Here is a 19,271-nt window from a genome sequence, read left to right on the forward strand (position 1 = left end):
AAGCATTAAGGAACAAAAGAATAAGATAATTTGGAGTACATTAAAACTAAAAACATTTGTATATCAAAGTACAACTGGAAAAGTAGAAATGTTTACAGAGTCTATGTCTAACTACCAAAATATGTAAGCCCTAATCATAAGAAAATCGGACTGATTATATTAATATCTAATAAAGTAGATTTCATGCAAGGAATATTACCAGGTACATATAGGCATATTATATAATAATGAAGGTATAAAAAGTGTTTCACTTCACATTCTAAAATTTACTTTGTTACCTATTAATATAACCATCTCACTCCAGTAAGATTGGCAGCCATTATGAAGTCAAACAACAACAAGTGCTGGCGAGGATGTGGGGAAAAGGGTACACTTGTACATTGCTGGTGGGACTGCAAATTGGTGCAGCCAATCTGGAAAGCATTATGGAGATTTATTGGAAAGCTGGGAATGGAACCACCATTTGACCCAGCTATTCCCCTTCTTGGTCTATTCCCTAAAGACCTAAAAAGAGCATGCTACAGGGACACTGCTACATCGATGTTCATAGCAGCACAATTCACAATAGCAAGACTGTGGAACCAACCTAGATGCCCTTCAATAGACGAATGGATTAAAAATATGTGGCATTTATACACAATGGAGTATTACTCTGCATTAAAAAATGACAAAATCATAGAATTTGCAGGGAAATGATTAGCATTAGAGCAGATTATGCTAAGTGAAGCTAGCCAATCCCTAAAAAACAAATGCCAAATGTCTCCTTTGATATAAGGAGAGTAACTAAGAACAGAGTAGGGATGAAGATCATGAGAAGAAGATTAACATTAAACAGGGATGAGAGGTGGGAGGGAAAGGGAGAGAGAAGGGAAATTGCATGGAAATGGAAGGAGACCCTCAGGGTTATACAAAATTACATACAAGAGGAAGTGAGGGGAAAGGGAAAAATAATACAAGGGGGAGAAATGAATGACAGTAGAGGGGGTAGAGAGAGAAGAGGGGAGGGGAGGGGAGGGGGGATAGTAGAGGATAGGAAAGGCAGCAGAATACAACAGAAACTAGTATGGCAATATGTAAATCAATGGATGTGTAACTGATGTGATTCTGCAATTTGTACACAGGGTAAAAATGGGAGTTCATAACCCACTTGAATCAAAGTGTGAAATATGATATATCAAGAACTATGTAATGTTTTGAACAACCAACAATAAAAAAAATTTAAAAAAACTAAAGCAAGTAAAAGAAATAAAAGGCATGGATAATAAAAATGAAGTAAGACTGTTTATCAGATGATAGGTTTATTTAGGTAAAAATAACTATGAACTCTAATTATTGATAAACACTATCATAGTATCCAGGTTGTTTAAAACTCAACTTTATTCTTATAAACTAGCTGGAAAGTTAAATCATTAAGACAATTCTATCTATAATACAGAAAATAAAATGTAACATCCTTATGAGTAACCCTAGGAAATGGGTTTGTTAAAATTGCACGCTGAAAACTTAAAATGTCCTTGAAATACATTTAAATAATTTCCGAAACTGGAGGATCACCATGTTCAGTGTTAGAAGACTAAGTGTGTTGAGATGACAATTACCATTAATTTTGTATCCAGAGTCAATAAAATCAAATTAGAAATTGATATGCTAATGCTAAAATGTATACAGTAATTCAAAGTAGAGAGAGTAAACAAAGCAATTTTTAAAATAAAAGCAACGTTGGAAGATTAACCTATATGATTTTAACAGATGCTATATAAAGCCATAGTAATCAAAACACTTGGGCATTTGTGAAATAATAGACATATAGATGAATATGGCTGAATTAAACACATACAAATATGTTTAGCTACATTTCTGACAGAAGTAATACAGCATTTTAATGGAGAAAGAAAAATCTATACTCAACAAATGGTGCCAGATAATTAGGATATGATGACATTTATGGTAAAAAAAATTACCATCAACTCTTACAACAAATAGAAAAATTAAATCAAAGCTGGTCACAGACCAAAATGTACAATCCAAAAATACTATTCAAAAATACTGGAGAAAGCCCTTCTGAATTTAGAGTGGGAAAGGATTTATTAGAACACAAATACATCATTACAGAATAAGGAATTAATAAAATGGACTTCTCCAACTTTTTCCTTTGAAAACAAAAATGCAAGCAATAATCTGGGGAGAATATTTATAGTATATCAGAAAAGAATTTTCCTATATTAAGACTTCTTACAAGCTAATAATTTTATGATAATCAACTTTTTTAAAAAATGGGAAAGCTATTTGAATAGAGATAGTGCAAAAGAAGTACCAAGAGTCCTGATAAACTTGAGAAGGTGCTCAAAATATCTTATAGTCAGGAAAATAAAAATTAAAACCACAAAAAAGTACCATAACAAACATACACCAGAATTGCCAAAATTAAGAAGACAATACCTAATGCACTGGAAAAGATTTTGAGCAACCAGAACTTCTAGCTCATGTTTGAGCTGACTTAATATGAAATTTATTGCCACATTAAAAATGATTTGGTTTTGTTTTTTATGAAGTTAAACATACAGTTACCATATGACCCAGCAATCACAGTCATAGGTATTTTCCCAGGAGAACTGAAAACATATGTCCACACAAAGACTGGTACAGGAATGTTCATAGCAGCTTTATTTGTAATGGCCTAAAACTGGAAACAACCCAAATGTCTATCATCAGGTGAATGGATAAATAAATAAAATGTGGTATAGCCATACAATGAGATACTACTCAGCAATAAAGAGAGGAATTATTAACACATGTAACAATATGGATGAATTTCACAATCAGGCTGAGTGAACAAATTCAGACAAAGAGTATATATTACATGACTCCATTTATAGAAAAATTTAAGAATGTATGCAAATCTAAAGTGATACAAAGTATATGAATATTTGTATGGGACTGAATATTGAGGAAGTTCATGAAAAAAGAGCATAAGCAAAGCTCAGTGCATAACACATATCTTGGCCAAAGTGATTGTTTCATCAGTGTATATATCTCAAAGCAATTAAACTGTAGAAGTTCAATATGTAATTAATTGAATGTCAATGCTGAGTGACAAAGAAAGCTATAGGAGTCACTTCAGGTAAAATTTTATTTATTGACAGATTATCATGCAAAAATATTACTATTTACCTGCTAAAAATTTTAAGTGTGTGAAATAGCATTAAAAAATACCAAGACGGGGAAAACAATGAAAGTATTAAATATTTGAGAGGAGAGTTATTTAAATTTTACGAGCCGTTTAAGAAAAGCCAAGAAGAGGAAAGAATAGTAACTCAGTTTTAAAATAGCAGTGCCCTAGTATTAAAATATTTCATATTGTTTACAAGGAAACACTGTAGACCAAAGTCTCTCATGAATGTAGACATAAAAATTTAACAGTATTAGCACATCCAGTTAAGCAATATATAAAAGGGATAAAAAATGATTATGTGGAGCTAAAGATGTTTCTCACTGGTAGAGTGCTTGTCTACTAAGCATGAGGTCTTTGGTTCTATTCTCAGTATGGCATGCACGCATAAACACACACACAACCAAACACACAAAACTTTGCAGCCTACAGTCAGCCAATTTATGTAAGATTGTTTTAACATTTTTATATCAGTTGATACATCATAAAAACATGATAAAAGATTTAAAAACATGATCATCTCAATTGGTGTGTAAAAGACATTTGATAAATCCAAACTAATTTATGATTAAAAATAAATTAGGGAAGAGAAGAGAATTTCCTTCATCAACCTGATTAGTGACATTTATAAAAACTTAAAACCTGGTGGTGCTAAGAAGAATATTTATAGGTGAAAATAGACACATTAAAAAGAAGATCTTTAATCAATAAACTGAACTTAGAGCTTAAAGATCTATGAAAAATAGAGCAAACTAAACACAAAGCCAGCAGAATCAAGAAAATAAAAAAAGTTAATATGCAGATTAACTAAAAGAGAAAATAGAATGGTAGAGAAAATCAACAAAACCATATTGGAAAGAAGTCAACAAAAAGATCTATGACAAGACCAACAAAATTGATCAGACTTTAATGAGCCTAAAGAAAAAAGGGGATTCAAATTCAAAGCAGAAGTGATAGCATTATTACTAAGTTTACACATAAAAGATAAGTAATACTAAAAACAAACATATGCCAAAGAATTGTATAACCTAAATGAAATGAACACATTTCTAGAAGCACACAATATACCAACAATGACTCATAAAAAAGAGGAAATCTGAATAAACCTATAACAAGTAAGATGTTTGAATCAGTAATTAGCCAGAAGATTTCCCTAGGGAATTCCATCAAACCTTAAGGAATAAGTAACAAAAATTCTTTTCAAATTCATAAAAATAATTTCTTAACTTATATAATAGAGGCCAGAAACACAATGATACAAAAACAAGATAAAAATATTACAAGAAAATTATACATATTACATATTCTTTATGAACACTAATGCAAAATTCATCAACCAAATATTAGTAAACCAAATTCATCAACATATTATATACGAATTGGGCACCATGACTAAGAAAATTTTGCTTCTAGAATGTTGGGACTGTTCAACACACAAAAAGAAAGAAGTTAATCAACACAATATATGTCATTAACAAATGAACAGGAAAACCTCATGGTTATATAAATCCACACCAACACATACAAACACATGCACATTTTTTTCCAGTAGTAGCACCTATTTATGATTAAAAATATACAATAAACTACATTTTAAAAATTTCATCATCATGGTGAAGATATTATATGAAAAACTGTAATACTGTACTCAATAATTAAAGAATCAAAGTTTTTCCCCTAGGTTCAAGAATGAGATGACAAGGATGCTCTATTTTGCTAGTTAGTACTGGAAGTTCTAGTTAGAGCAATCTGATGAGAAAAAAATAAATGGCATCGAACTGAAGGGACATAAGTACAATTATCTGTTAATAAATGACATGATTTTATATGTATTAAATCTTCAAGATTCTAAAAAAAATTCAAAAATCCTTTAGGATATAAGGTTAGCAAAGCTGTAGGATACAAAATCAACAAATATAAATAGTGACATTTCTATACATTAAAAATACACATCCAATGAGAAATTAAGAAAACAATCACACTTAACATGATAGTTTTCACTTCCATCAATTTACTGGCAAATGTCATACTTTCATAGTTCTTTATGGCTGAGTAGTACTCCACTGTGTATATATACCACATTTTCTTTATTCATTGTTGAAAGTACCTATGTTAGTTTCATAGCTTGGTTAACATGAATTGAGCATTACAATGATTAATATGGCTGCATCCCTATAGTATATCCTGATTTTAGAACTTTTGGATATATGAAAGAGAGGGATAGCTGGGTCATATGCTAGATCTATTCCTAATTTTGTGAGGAATCTCCATACTGCTTTCTAGAGTGGTTTCACTAATATATAGTCCCGCCAAACATATGAGAGTGTACCTTCTTCCCCACATACTTGCCAATACTTATTATTATATATATTCTTGACAACTCCCATTCCGCTTGGAGTGAGATGAAATTTCAATATTTCCTGTGATATGCAGGAGCTCATCCAAAATAAGGGGAAAAAATAAAAGGGTGAGATTCCATAGAAATAAACTTAAGATAACTGTACTGGGGGGATTGAGGGAGAGGGAAAAGGAAAGAACAATGGAATGAATCTGACCTAACTTTCCTATGTACATATATGAATATACCACAGTGAATCTCACCATTATGTATATCCACAAGACACAAACTTTTAAAAAAATCTGTAAGTAAATAGCAGGAAGGTCAAAAGAGTAGAGGGAAGGGAATGGGAGAAAAGAGGAGTAGAGGGAAAGGGAAAGTACTGGAAATTGAATTAGAGAATACTATATTCCATGCTTTTATAATTGTGTCAAAATGAATCCTTATGTTATGTATAACTAAAAAGAATCAATAAAAATAAACAAAAAAAATCTATTTACAATAGCATTAAAAACATTGAAATGCTTAGGAATAAATTTTTACCAAAGAAGCAAAAGACCTATACAATGAATGCTACAACATACTGCAGAAAATACAGATAACTAAAAAGGAATCCTGTGTTTATGGATTAAAATAATATTTTCAAAAAAGAAATGTTATCCAAATTGATCTATAGATTTAATTCAGTCCCTATAAGAATGCCATCAGGATTTTGCAGAAACAGCAAAGTCCACTCAAAAATTCATATAAAGGACTGCAAGATGTGGGGCCAAAAGAGGAAGCATCCTATTTTGATATGTGACCCAGGTCTCTCCTAGTAAGAATACAACATCTCAGAGAGTGTGAGAGGACCCCCATCTAGTGGATTTTCACAGAAATCAATAACACTGTGACCCCCACCCCCATGCAGAAATCAGAGCCTCTGCATTCAAGTAGGACTCTGGACTCTGGACCCAAAGCCAGCAAAGTTCTAGCTCACACACGGCTCTCAAGTGGCTTAGCAGAATCACCTATCAGCACCTCTGCAGAACTCCAGACTGTGATCTGTTCCCACACAGGACAGCTGGCTGCTATCTATCCAAAGCACAAGGCCATCGCCCAGCTCCTCCAACCTCACCAGACACCCTGGTGCTGGAAGCAGACCGACTCCATCTTGGAAAATCTTTCTTGCCATATTTGGGGGCGTGACTCTCAGATTAGATCTCCATCTGAGCAGGTCCAGTATTCTCACCCTGGTTACCTATACTATCCTGAGGGCAGAGACAGCAGCTTAAAACAGACAACCCCACCTACTGGATGAGAAGAGAAGCAGGAAAGAAACGGATCTCTAAAACTAGCAACAACCCTGGTTTCTTCTTTCGGGTTTTTGTTTTCTTCTTCTTATTTCTCTTCTACCCTTCTATCCTCTGGCCCTCACATCCCCAACATATGTAAAACCAAGAACTTGGCATGAAATAGGACTTTGAGGACTGAGTCACCTGAATAATATACTATAGAGGAGTTGCATAAGCCCCCCCTTTTTCTCTTTTTCTTTCTTTTTTTCCCTTTTTTCTTTCTTCTTCATTCACCCCCCCCCCATGTTTTACTATTTTCACATCCTGTATTTTTCTAAATACATATGTGTGTGTTTTTTATGTACTCTACTGTCTGCCCATGTACTTGTCTATCCTAAATTACTTCGTGTCTATTCCCTTGCTACTAACTCTCTTCATTAGATTTCTCTTTCACATTTCCTAAGATATATTAACTATATACCCTCACATCTTTCCCTCTCCACATATTGTCCTGTGCCTAACCCCCAGTTCACTGTCCACTGCCAAAAACTGTAAACCTTTTTATGAAACTACTGTTTATATTTTAAATAAACAATAATGAATCCAACATTCCCGGACATTGAGACTAAACTGTAAATGTCTTCATAACAACAAATTGTTCATAGGTGATGTATTGTTGATATTGGGATCTATTAACACTGTCCTTCCCCACAAAGGAGGGATTTTGGAACCCTACAAGAGTACTACAAATCTATAGGGTAAAAACAATAACACACCAGACCCACAGAGATGGAAGGAAGACACACGAGCAACATGGAAAGAGAAGAGAAGAAAGTACAACAAACAAATCAATATAACACATCATTAGAATCATTGGCAGCTACAGCAGAAAAAATTACAGGGAAAGATTTCAGAATTTACATGGTTAAAATGTTCTGTGAACTCAAAGAAGACATAAGAGAACAAATACAAGCAGTGAAAGATCAATTTGACAATGAGCTACATAAACAAATCCAAGAAGCAAAAGATCACCTCAACAGGGAGACAGAGTTTCTAACAAAACAAAACAAAACAGAAATCCTTGAAATGGAAAGAAATAAAAAAGCAAATTAAAAGCTCAAATGAAAACATCACTTGGAAGATACGGCATCAGACAATAAAGATAAAATATATCATCTTGAAAAGAACATAGACCACACAGCGAAAATGGTAAGAAACAATGAGCAAAAAAGACCAAATTTAAGAGTTATTGGAATAGAGGAAGGCATAGAGGTCCAAACCAAAGGAATGAACAATCTATTCAAAGAAATAATATCAGAAAACTTTCCAAACATGAAGAATGAATTGGAAATCCAAATTCAAGAAGCATACAGGATGCCGAATGTACAAAATCACAACAGATCCACACCAAGAAACATTATAATGAAAATACCCAACATACAGAATAAGGAGAGAATTTTAAAAGCCACAAGAAAAAGGAATCAGATTACATGTAGGGGAAAACCAATCGGACAACGGCAGAGTTTTCTGAAAGCTAAAAGATCCTGGAACAACATATATCAAGTTCTGAAAGAGAATGGGTGCCAACCAAGAAGCTTATACACAGCAAAATTAAGCTTTAGATTTGAAGATGAAACAAAAACTTTCCATGATAAACAAAAGTTAAAAGAATTTATACTTAGAAAACCGGCACTATAAAACATCCTTTGCCAAATATCCTATGAAGAGGAAATAAAAAAAACAACAATGAAAATCAGCAGAGGGAGGTACTACACGAAAGGAAAAACTAATCAAAGAGGAAAACCAAGTCAAGTTAAATAAAAAAATAAACAAATATGGCTGGAATTACAAACCATGTCTCAATAATAACCCTAAATGTTAATGGCTTAAACTCACCAATCAAAAGATAGTCTAGCAGATTGGATTAAAAAAGACCCAACAATATGATGCCTCCAGGAGACTCATCTCATAGGAAAAGATATACACAGAATTAAGGTGAAAAGTTGGGAAAAATCATACCACTCACATGGACTGTGGAAACAAGCAGGGGTTTCCATCCTCATATCAAATAAAGTAGACTTCAAGCCAAAATTAATCAAAAGGGATAAAAATGGACATTACATACAGCTCAAGGGAACCATACACCAACAAGACATATAATTCTAAATATATATGACCCAAACAATGGTGCTGCTATGTTTATCAAACAAACTCTTCTCAAGTTCAAGAGTCAAATTGACCACAACACAATACTCTTGGGTGACTGTAACACACTTCTCTCACCATTGGATAGATCTTCCAAACAAAAGTTGAATAAAGAACCTATACACCTCAATAATATAATCAATAAACTTAGACTTAACTGAGATATACAGAATATTTCAACCTGCATTAAGCAGATACACTTTCTTCTTAGCAGCACATGGATCCTTCTCACAATAGACCATATATTATGTCATAAAACAACTCTTAGCAAATACAAAAAAGTATAGATACTACTATGCATTTTATCAGATTATAATGGAATGAAATTGGAAATCATCGACAAAATAAAAAATAAAAATTCCTCCATCACCTGGAGGCTAAACAATATGCTACTCAATGAACAATGGGTTGCAGAAGACATCAAGGAGGAGAGTAAAAAATTCTTAGAGGTAAATGAGAACATAGACACACATATCGAAATCTCTGGGACACTATGAAAGTAGTACTAAGAGGAAAATTCATTGCATGGAGTTCATTCCTTAAAAGATAAAAAATGTCAACAAACAAATGACCTCACACTACCTCTCAAAGCCCTAGAAAAAGAAGAACAAATCAGCAGCAAAAGCAGTAAAAGGCAAGAAATAATTAAAATCAGAAATGAAATCGAAACAAAAGAAATAATTGAAAAAAACTGACAAAACAAAAGTTGGTTCTTTGAAAAAATAAACAAAGTAGACCTACCCTTAGCCAGGCTAATAAAGAGAAGGAGAAAGAGGACTCAAATTATCAGCATATATGATGAAAAAGGTAATATCACAACAAACACTACAGAAATACAGAGGAAAATTAGAAATTATTTTGAAATCTTATACTCCAATAAAAGAGAAGACATTGAAGGCATCGACAAATTTCTTTAGTCATAGGATTTGCCCAGATTGAGTCATGAAGATATACACAATTTAAGCAGACCAATATCAAGTGAGGAAATAGAAGATGCCATCAGAGCTTACCAACCAAGAAAAGCCCAGGACCAGACGGATATATAGCCGAGTTTTACAAGACCTTTAAAGAAGAACTAATACCAATACTCTACAATTTATTTCAGGAAATAGAGAAAGAGGGAGTATTTCCAAACTCATTCTATGAGGCCAATATCACCCTGATTCCAAAACCAGGCAGACACATCAAAGAAAGAAAACTTTAGATCAATATCTCCAATGAACACAGATGCAAAAATTCTCAATAAATTCTGGCAAATTGAATACAAAAACATATCCAAAATATTTTGCACCATGATCAAGTGGGATTTATCCCAGGGATGCAAGGTTGGTTCAACATATGGAAATCAAAAAGTGTAATTTATCACATCAATAGACTTAAAGAATCATAAGATCATCTCAAGAGATGCAGAAAAAGAATTTGACAAAATACAGCACCCCTTTATGTTCAAAACACTAGAAAAACTAGGGATAACAGGAACATATCTCAAAATCGTAAAGGCTATCTACAATAAGCTTCAGGCCAACATCATTCTAAATGGAGAAAAACTGAAGGCATTCTCTCTAAAAACTGGAACAAGACAGGGATGCCCTCTTTCATCACTTCTATTCAACATAGTTCTTGTAACTTTGGCCACAGCAATCAGACAGCCAGAAGAAATAAAAGGGCTATGTACAGGAAAAGAAGAACTTAAGTTAGCACTATTTGCTGACTGTATGATTCTATACCTAGAAGACCCAAAAAACTCTACCATAAAACTTCCAGAACTAGTAAATGAATTCAGCAAGATATAAAACCAACACCCATAAATCAAAGGCATTTCTGTATATCAATGACAAATCCTCTGAAAAGGAAATGAGGGAAACTACCCCATTCACAATAACATAAAAAAAGACACTTTGGAATCAACTTAATTAAAGAGGTAAAAGATCTATACAATGAAAACTACAGAACCCTAAAGAGAGAAATCAAAGACGACCTTAGAAGATGGAAAGATCTACCTTGCTCTTGGATAGGCAGAATAAATATTATCAAAATAACCACACTGCCAAAAGCACTATACAGACTTAATGCAATTCTGATCAAAATCCCAATGGCATTCCCCATAGAAATAGTAAAAGCAATCAAGAAATTCATCTGGAAAAATAAGAGACCCAAAATAGCTAAAGCAATCCTTAGCAGGAAGAGTGAAGTAGGTGGCATCGCTATACCAGACCTTAAACTATACTACTTAGCAATAGTAACAAAAACAGCATGGTATTGACATCAAAACAGACTGGTAGACCAATAGTACAGAATAGAGGACACATAGACTAACCCACAAAATTACAATTATCTTATATATAGACAAAGGTGCCGAAAACATGCACTGGAGAAAAGATAGCATCTTCAAGAAATGGTGCTGGGAAAACTGGAAATTTATATGCAACAAAATGAAATTAAATCCTATCTCTCACTATGCACAAAATTTAACTCAATATGAACCAAGGACCTAGGAATTAAACCAGAGACTATGCATAGAAGAAAAAGTAAGCCCTAATCGTCATCACGTGGGATTAGGTCCCAAGTTCCTTAATAACACTCCTACAGCACAAGAATTAAAACCAAGAATTAATAAATGGGATGGACTCAAACTAAAAATTTTCTTCTCAGCCAAAAAAAATCTATGAAATGAATAGAGAGCCTACATTTTGGGAGCAAATTTTTACCCCTCACACATCAAATAGAGCACTAATCTCTAGGGTATATAAAAACTCAAAAATCTAAACACCAAAAAAACAAATAACTCAATCAATAAATGGGCCAAGGACCTGAACAGACACTTCTCAGAAGAGGATATACAATCAATCAACAAATATATGAAAAAATGTTCATCATCTCTAGCAATTAGAGAAATGCAAATCAAAACTACTCTAAGATATCATCTCACTACGGTCAGAATGGCAGCTATTATGAAGACAAAACAACAGTAAGTGTTGGCAAGGATGTGGGGGAAAAGGTACACTCATGCATTGCTGGTGGGACTGCAAGTTGGTGCAACCAATATGGAAAGCAGTATGAAGATTCCTTGGAAAACTGGGAATGGAACCATCATTTGACCCAGCTAATCCTCTCCTCAGACTATACCCAAAGGACTTAAAAACAGCATACTACAGGGACACAGCCACATCAATGTTTATAGCAGCACAATTCACAATAGCTAAACTGTGGAGCCATCCTAGACGCCTTTCAGTGGATGAATGGATAAAAAATGTGACATATATACAATTTTACTCCACAATAAAAGAGAATAAAATCATGGCATTTGCAGGTAAATGGATGGCATTGGAGAAGATAACGCTAAGTGAAGTTAGCCAATCACCAAAAAACAAATGCTGAATGTCTTCTCTGATATAAGATGACTTACTCATAGTGGGGTAGGGAGGGAGAGGAATGGAGGAATAGATGAATTCTAGATAGGGAAGAGGGGTGGAAGGGAAAGGGAGGGGGCAGGGAAATAGCAAGGATGGTGAAAGGTGATGGACATCATTATCCAAAGAACATGTATGAATACACGAATTGGGTGTGAACTTAGTTTATATACAAACAGAAATATGAACAATTGTGATATATTTGTGCAATAAGAATTATAATGCAAAAATAAGTACATGTAAAATACAGGAATTGGCATGAACATACTCTATATACAAAGATATGAAAAATTGTGCTGTATATGTGTAATAAGAATTGTAATGCATTTGCTGTCGTGCATTTAAAAAAATCAATTAAAAAATTCATTTGGAATCTCATGAGACTCTAAATAGCCAGAATAATCTTAACAAAGAACAAGTTAGAGGACTCCCACATCTTGGTTTCAAAATTTACTACAATGCTACATTGATTGAGACAGTGTAAAGATGGGGACATATAAACCACTGTAACAGAATAGAGAGCTCAAATCAAACCATTCACATAATTTCAACTGATTTTTAACAAAGAGGCTATGGGTAAAATGTAACCTTTTCAACAAATGGTGCTGCAATAAATTGGATATACATATGCAAATTAGTTATGTTGTACCCTTACCTATATCAGACATACAAATTAACTCAAAATGAATAACATACCTAGAGTTTTAAGGCTCAAGCTTTAAAACTTTTGGCATAAGAACAAAGTTTCATGACATTAGATTTGACTTTAACTTCTTGGGTCTGACACCAAAAGAATAGGAAATAAAAGAAAAAATACATTGGACTTCAACAATATTTACAACTTAGTGAATTTCAGTGTTTAAGGTATAATCAAGAGAGTTGAAAAAACAAAGTATGAGAGAAAATATTTGCAAAAGATATATTTGATAGGGCATTATGTCAAACTCATGTAACTCAAAATAAAAGTAAAGACACTTAATTTAAAACCAGAAAAAAAGATTTCAATAGAAATTTCTCCAAAAGATATATAGAAATGTAAAATAAGAACATATAAGATTGCTCAGTATTTATCAATCATTATGGAAATATAAATAAATATCACAATGGATAACACATCCCATTCATTAGGATAATTTTAAATACAAACAATAACAAAGTGTTGGTAAGGAGATGGAAAAAAATGGAACTGTTGTGCATTACTCATGATAATATAAAATGGTGCAGCCACTGTGAAGAATTTGGCTTCTCCTAAAACTACCATTGGATCCAGTAACTTCACTTTTAGATATCAAGGCAAAGATGTGTACAAGTAGGTACTGGGACAGAAAACTGTATACCATATTTCATCACAGCATTATTCACAAGAGCCAAAAGATGGATATGACTCAAATATCCATCATCAACAGATGAATGGATAAACAAACTGTGGCATATACATGTTCAATCTTAAAAGGAATTCATTTCAAATGCATTCTACCACAAGGATGAACCCTGAAAGTATTTTAACTGAAACAAGCCAGATTCATAGGACTACAAGATTCCATTTATCAGTTACCTAGAGTAAAAAATTGAAAAGGACAGAAAATAGAATAACTATTAGCAGTAGGTGAGAAAACAGTGAATCTAGTTACTACTTAACTCAATCAGAGTTTGTTTCTGGGATGTGAGAACATTCTTAAATTGATGGTGATGATGGGTACATAATTTTATGAATGTACTTTATACCTCTGAATTTTACACTTGATTAAAATGGTGTATTTCGTTGGTATGACCTCAACCTCTATGTATAACTGCAAAGCTCTAATTTAAAAAACATACTAAAAAATGTATATTAAATGTTTTCCTTCCCAAGAGTAAAAAAGGAGCAGCACTCCTTGAGATACATCTGAGGAAAGGGTTTGGGCAGGATAATTAGAATACAGACCTGGAACATCATACAGTGCCATAAAATAAGAAATATATATAAGATATATATATTATTTATATATATATATATATATATATATATATATATATATATATATATATATGAGTAAATATACAATCTCACTTCAGGGAATGTGCAGTGGCAAAACTTGGATAATTTGAATAATATAATAAATAATTATAGCAATGGATTACAACAAAAGAATACATTTATAAGCTTATATTGATAAATAAAAATAAACTAGAGAGAAGATAGCTGTCCCTTAGAGAATTACATTCAATAAACATGTAATGATGAACATAAAAAATGGTTGCTATACTTGGATCAGCAGTACTTCTCAAAGGTTCATGTGCTCAAAGACTGGTCCCCAGTCTGTGGTGCTGCTGGGAGATGGTGGAACTTTTGAGAAGTAGGGCTAGTGGGATATATTTAGGTCATTTGAAGTATGCCCTTTCGGGATACATTGGGATACTGGCCCCTTCCTGTCTCTCAGGCTTTGTAATATCTATGAAGTGAATAGGCCTCTTCTGCCCTGAGCTCTTGACACAATGTACTACACATCACTAAAGCCAACCAACTATGGAGTGACACCTCCAAAACTGTGAGCCAGAATAAACCTTTCCTCTTTATCAGTTGATTATCTCAGGTATTTTGTGACAGTGATGGAAAATGAACGAATAATCACCATTAGGGCAAATAAAACATAAACAATTATCATAAGAAGGAAATGTCACTGGATGCTAAAATTAGTGGACAAAGTGTGATGAATATGCATATGTTTTTATATCTCAAAGAGTTTCCCAATGATAAATTAATTTTAAAAAAGGGATAAAAATGAAAAAAATTGGAAGATATGACCTTAACTCATCAAAGTGAACATCATAAGTAATAAGATGTTTAAATAACACATATCTCTTGAAATGACATTTGGAAAGGGACATATCATCATTTGTGAAGTATTATTGCCCAAAATGCATAAATTTGAACCTAATCATGAGAAAACTAGATTCAAATTGGGATACATCTTACAAAATAAGTCTCCTTGTGTCAAGGTCATGAAAAGCAGAAACTCCAATTGATTATAGAGATGCAAGCAATGTAAATATCATATTTTATATTGAATCTTGGTCCTCAAAGGACATTATTAGGAATACTGGCAAAATATGAATAATTTCTATAGTCTAATCAGTTGTAGTATATTAATGTTAATACCCTAATTTAATAATAATAATAATAATAATGTTATTAAGGTGTTAAAATCAAGATACGTGTAATGAAGGGTATATAGGAATTCTCTTTACAACTTTTGCAATTTTTCTTAATTTAAAAATGATTTAAAAATAGAAAGTTTGAGAATATCAGGTACCTAAATATAAAGCTAAGTAAAATATCTATAAGACCTCTATAAATATAGTATTTTAATTGAGGTAAGTTTAAATGAAAATGTATAAACACATACACACAGATACACACACACACACAAACACACACCACACACATATAGGACACAAAATGGAAATACAGCATAATCTCCTGCTCCTTTAATTTTTGAGAGAAGCCTTTCTTGACAATCTAATTAATGAAGCACTAACCTCAACCTAGTTACTCTCCAGAGTGGTTTTTCCCCATTTGAACTCCTAGCATGATCCATTTTTCACCCTTATTTGCCCTCTTCCATTGTACCTGCTTAAAATAAAGTTAAACATAAATTCTTATTTTCAGATATTCTTTGGTCATTTGGAATTAGTCTTTTGTAAAGTACTTATTCAAATTGTTTGCCCTTTATTTTGGTTTTGTGTTTTTAAAAATATTCTTAATATGTTATGGGTACTAATTTTGGGGGAGTCAAATCCATTATGATTTTTTTTACCATTCTCTGGGATTATCTTTTTTCCATATGTTTTAATAATTTCTTAATATTGTATAGATTTTTAAATTTTATGATAGTATAATAGAGGAAAGGGGGTAAGGGAGGAGAAGAGGAAGTGAGGAAGTGCTCAGGAGTGATACTGGCCAAACTATATTATTATACTGTGTGTATGTATCAATACATAACAACAAGTCACACCATTATGTAAAGCTGTAATGTACCAACAAAATAATATAGAAATAAAATAAAATTTAAAAAAATCAAAATTCCTTATGAGATATAAATATTTTAATAATTTTAATTTAGCATTAAAGTCTTTACTGAAAACAAATAGAAATGCATATAAATAGAGAGCTAAACTACTATGTTCCACTTTCATTCCTTGTTATTTCTAGCCTTTTCTTTATCCTTATCTGTGCTACACTGATACACAATACCACTGTTGTCAAAATAGTTACAAAGTTTCCATCTGGAAGTAATTTATTTATTAAATTTGTATTGTATTTTCTAAAACAATTTTAATACATTTTGTCAAATTCCATATAGTTAAACAAAAACAATAGAAGAAAAAAGTAATAAAGCAAAATCTAACCAAACAAAAGTAAAAAGAACACTTGGTGCTCCATTATATGAAAAGATTTTTAATCTAACTTGGATAAACAGGAGAACAAATTTAAAAAGATGAAAAAAAAAGGTACTGACTTAGCAATATTAATAATAGGAAGATTTTAAGACTAGAAATTAACTGACCCATTCAATTCTTGATAACAAAAATGCAAATTCTTTTAATACAAAGGCAACCACTTTTGTAGAATTCCTCTATAATAAAGATGAAGACAGATGAATGTCAGAGAGTGACTAAGAACCTTTAGTGCTAGTATCAAAAGTCAGAAAAAATTATAATAAAATAATTCAAATACTTATTTCTAAAAGGAAAAAAAAAAACCCACAAAATTCCCTACCTACTCTAGACTACACAAAATTAAACTCACTGATAACAGTTTCTAAGATATATCATTTGGTTATATCTAGGGTAAATAACTCTAAAGTAACTTATAACTATTATCTTTGTTTCTTCCCAGATAACTGCCTAAAGCCATTGAACCTTTGCTGTCATAGTAATACCAAGGTCAAAATGAAGCCGCTTTTTTCCTTTACATCTTAGATTCACACAGCCTCCTCAAACATACTACCTTGAATAATTTAAAAAAATATACAGCTGACAATAAAAAAAAACTGATAGACATTCACTCAGGCATAATGAAATAAGTGAATTTTTATCAATATACAACATGAAATCATAGTTCATTACATACCACAGCATTCAGGACATTTTGGATGCTTCAGGGTATTCATTCCATACCCTGGAAAGCAGCGATTGATCCAAACCATTTGGAGAGTACCTTCAATGTAGTATATTTCAGGCAATGGATCTGAACGTCTGCCTAGAACTTCTACTTGTTGACTGAAAAATCTCTCTATGAGATTTTTAGCCTAAAATAAAAATAAAATATGAAAAAATATTAGTCAAAAATAAATGTAATTTTAGAACAGAGAAGACAGAAGGCAGGATAAAACAGCCTCGGGTGTTTATTTTATCTTGCACTCAAAGGATATGAATACAATAATAACACATGTAAAACTAAAAAGATGTCACCTATATGCCTCCAATATTTCCAAAGGTACTTTCTTAAATAACACAAAGAGTCCATTTGAATATATAATCAAACATTTTGTTCTCTTTGAATTTTTAGTAGCACATAGAAAACATCAGAGAAAAATCAAGATAGTGGCTTGAAATTGAATGTTTTCTATGAAATTAAACATAAAGGAATATATTTTAAGAATCATTAAGAAGCATATTCTCTGGCACCCCCTTCACTCTTTTCAAAAAGAAAATTAGGTGTAAAAACAAGAGAAAATACAACACCTATTACAATCTTTAGGTCTGCATCTAAAAAATAAGTTTATAAAATACTTAGGAGATCATTCTGTTCTATAATTACCTTTATGTTTGTAATATATTCTAGCTTAACTCATAAATCAAAAACAAGATTATACTTTTCTATGAGTGATAAGATCTGTACAAAAAACATGAAGCATGGTTATGATTCAAACCCTCTATAGTTAGTTCTCCTCCATTCTGCCACACTAACTTTCACCCAGTCAGAAGCACAGAGAACAGGTTCATCTATAACCACTAGTGGTACACTTCAACTTTTCTGAGTTCTTTAAATATTTTGTAAAGTACATACTTCCATGAAAACTTCTATAATAACAAATAGATTTTCAACATACTAAACTGATTGTAAATATACAAGTCTTTTCTATTATTTCATAGCTTTTCACTGTTTAAATGTTATTTTTGTTATTCTGATAATATGGGGGAAATCCATTGATTTTTACTTGATCAAACACAAATTTTATTTAAATACATACTTAAGAATAGATGTGAATGCTTATTTAACTAATTATATTTAAATGTGAAAATACAATTTGTAAGTTTCATAGAGACACATTCATAAATCATTCAGCTTCCTAAAATCCTACACAAAAAAGAAAAAGAAAAAAATTAAAGAAAAAAGAAACATCAATGAACTGCTAGGTGTGGTAGTGCAAGTCTGAAATTCCAGTATAACAGCAACTCAGGAGGCTGAGGCAGAAAGATCACAAGTTCAAGGCCAGCCTCTGCAACTTAGCAAGACCCTCAGAAACTTAAAAAGGACCTACCAAAAAATTTTAAAATAAGAAGGACTAGGGATGTAGTTCAGTGATAAAGCAATCCTAGATTCAAGTCCCAGTACCAAAAGCAAAATAAAGCAATGATCTCAGAATTGAGAAAATCTGGTAGATAAAAATATAAGAGTATTGTTCCTTATTTTCCCTCTAAAAGGAAGAGGAGGATAGATCTCCCAATATAAATGAAAAGAAGGTCATAAATTTTGTAAATCACTAACTTAACATTTTTATATTGAGTAGGGTTAATAATTAGGACCTGAAATTATTAGGACATAGGGTTAGCAAGCAGTACAGCTGAAGAAGTCTATGAGTTGGATAAGGATTCCAAATGCAAAAGTA

The 19,271-nt window shown here is 32.3% G+C and overlaps 1 protein-coding gene across 1 annotated transcript in view; it reads right to left on the reverse strand.

Moving 5' to 3' along the window:
* The window catches only part of Zpbp (zona pellucida binding protein), a 90,393-nt gene that overhangs the window by 11,613 nt on the left and 59,509 nt on the right, over positions 1 to 19,271 (reverse strand). The window contains exon 7 of the mRNA XM_071608633.1: positions 17,510 to 17,687. Coding sequence (XP_071464734.1) covers positions 17,510 to 17,687 — 178 coding nt within the window. The remainder of the gene's footprint in view (positions 1 to 17,509; positions 17,688 to 19,271) is intronic.

Source organism: Marmota flaviventris, chromosome 1 (assembly GCF_047511675.1).
Source record: "Marmota flaviventris isolate mMarFla1 chromosome 1, mMarFla1.hap1, whole genome shotgun sequence".
Taxonomy (NCBI): domain Eukaryota; kingdom Metazoa; phylum Chordata; class Mammalia; order Rodentia; family Sciuridae; genus Marmota; species Marmota flaviventris.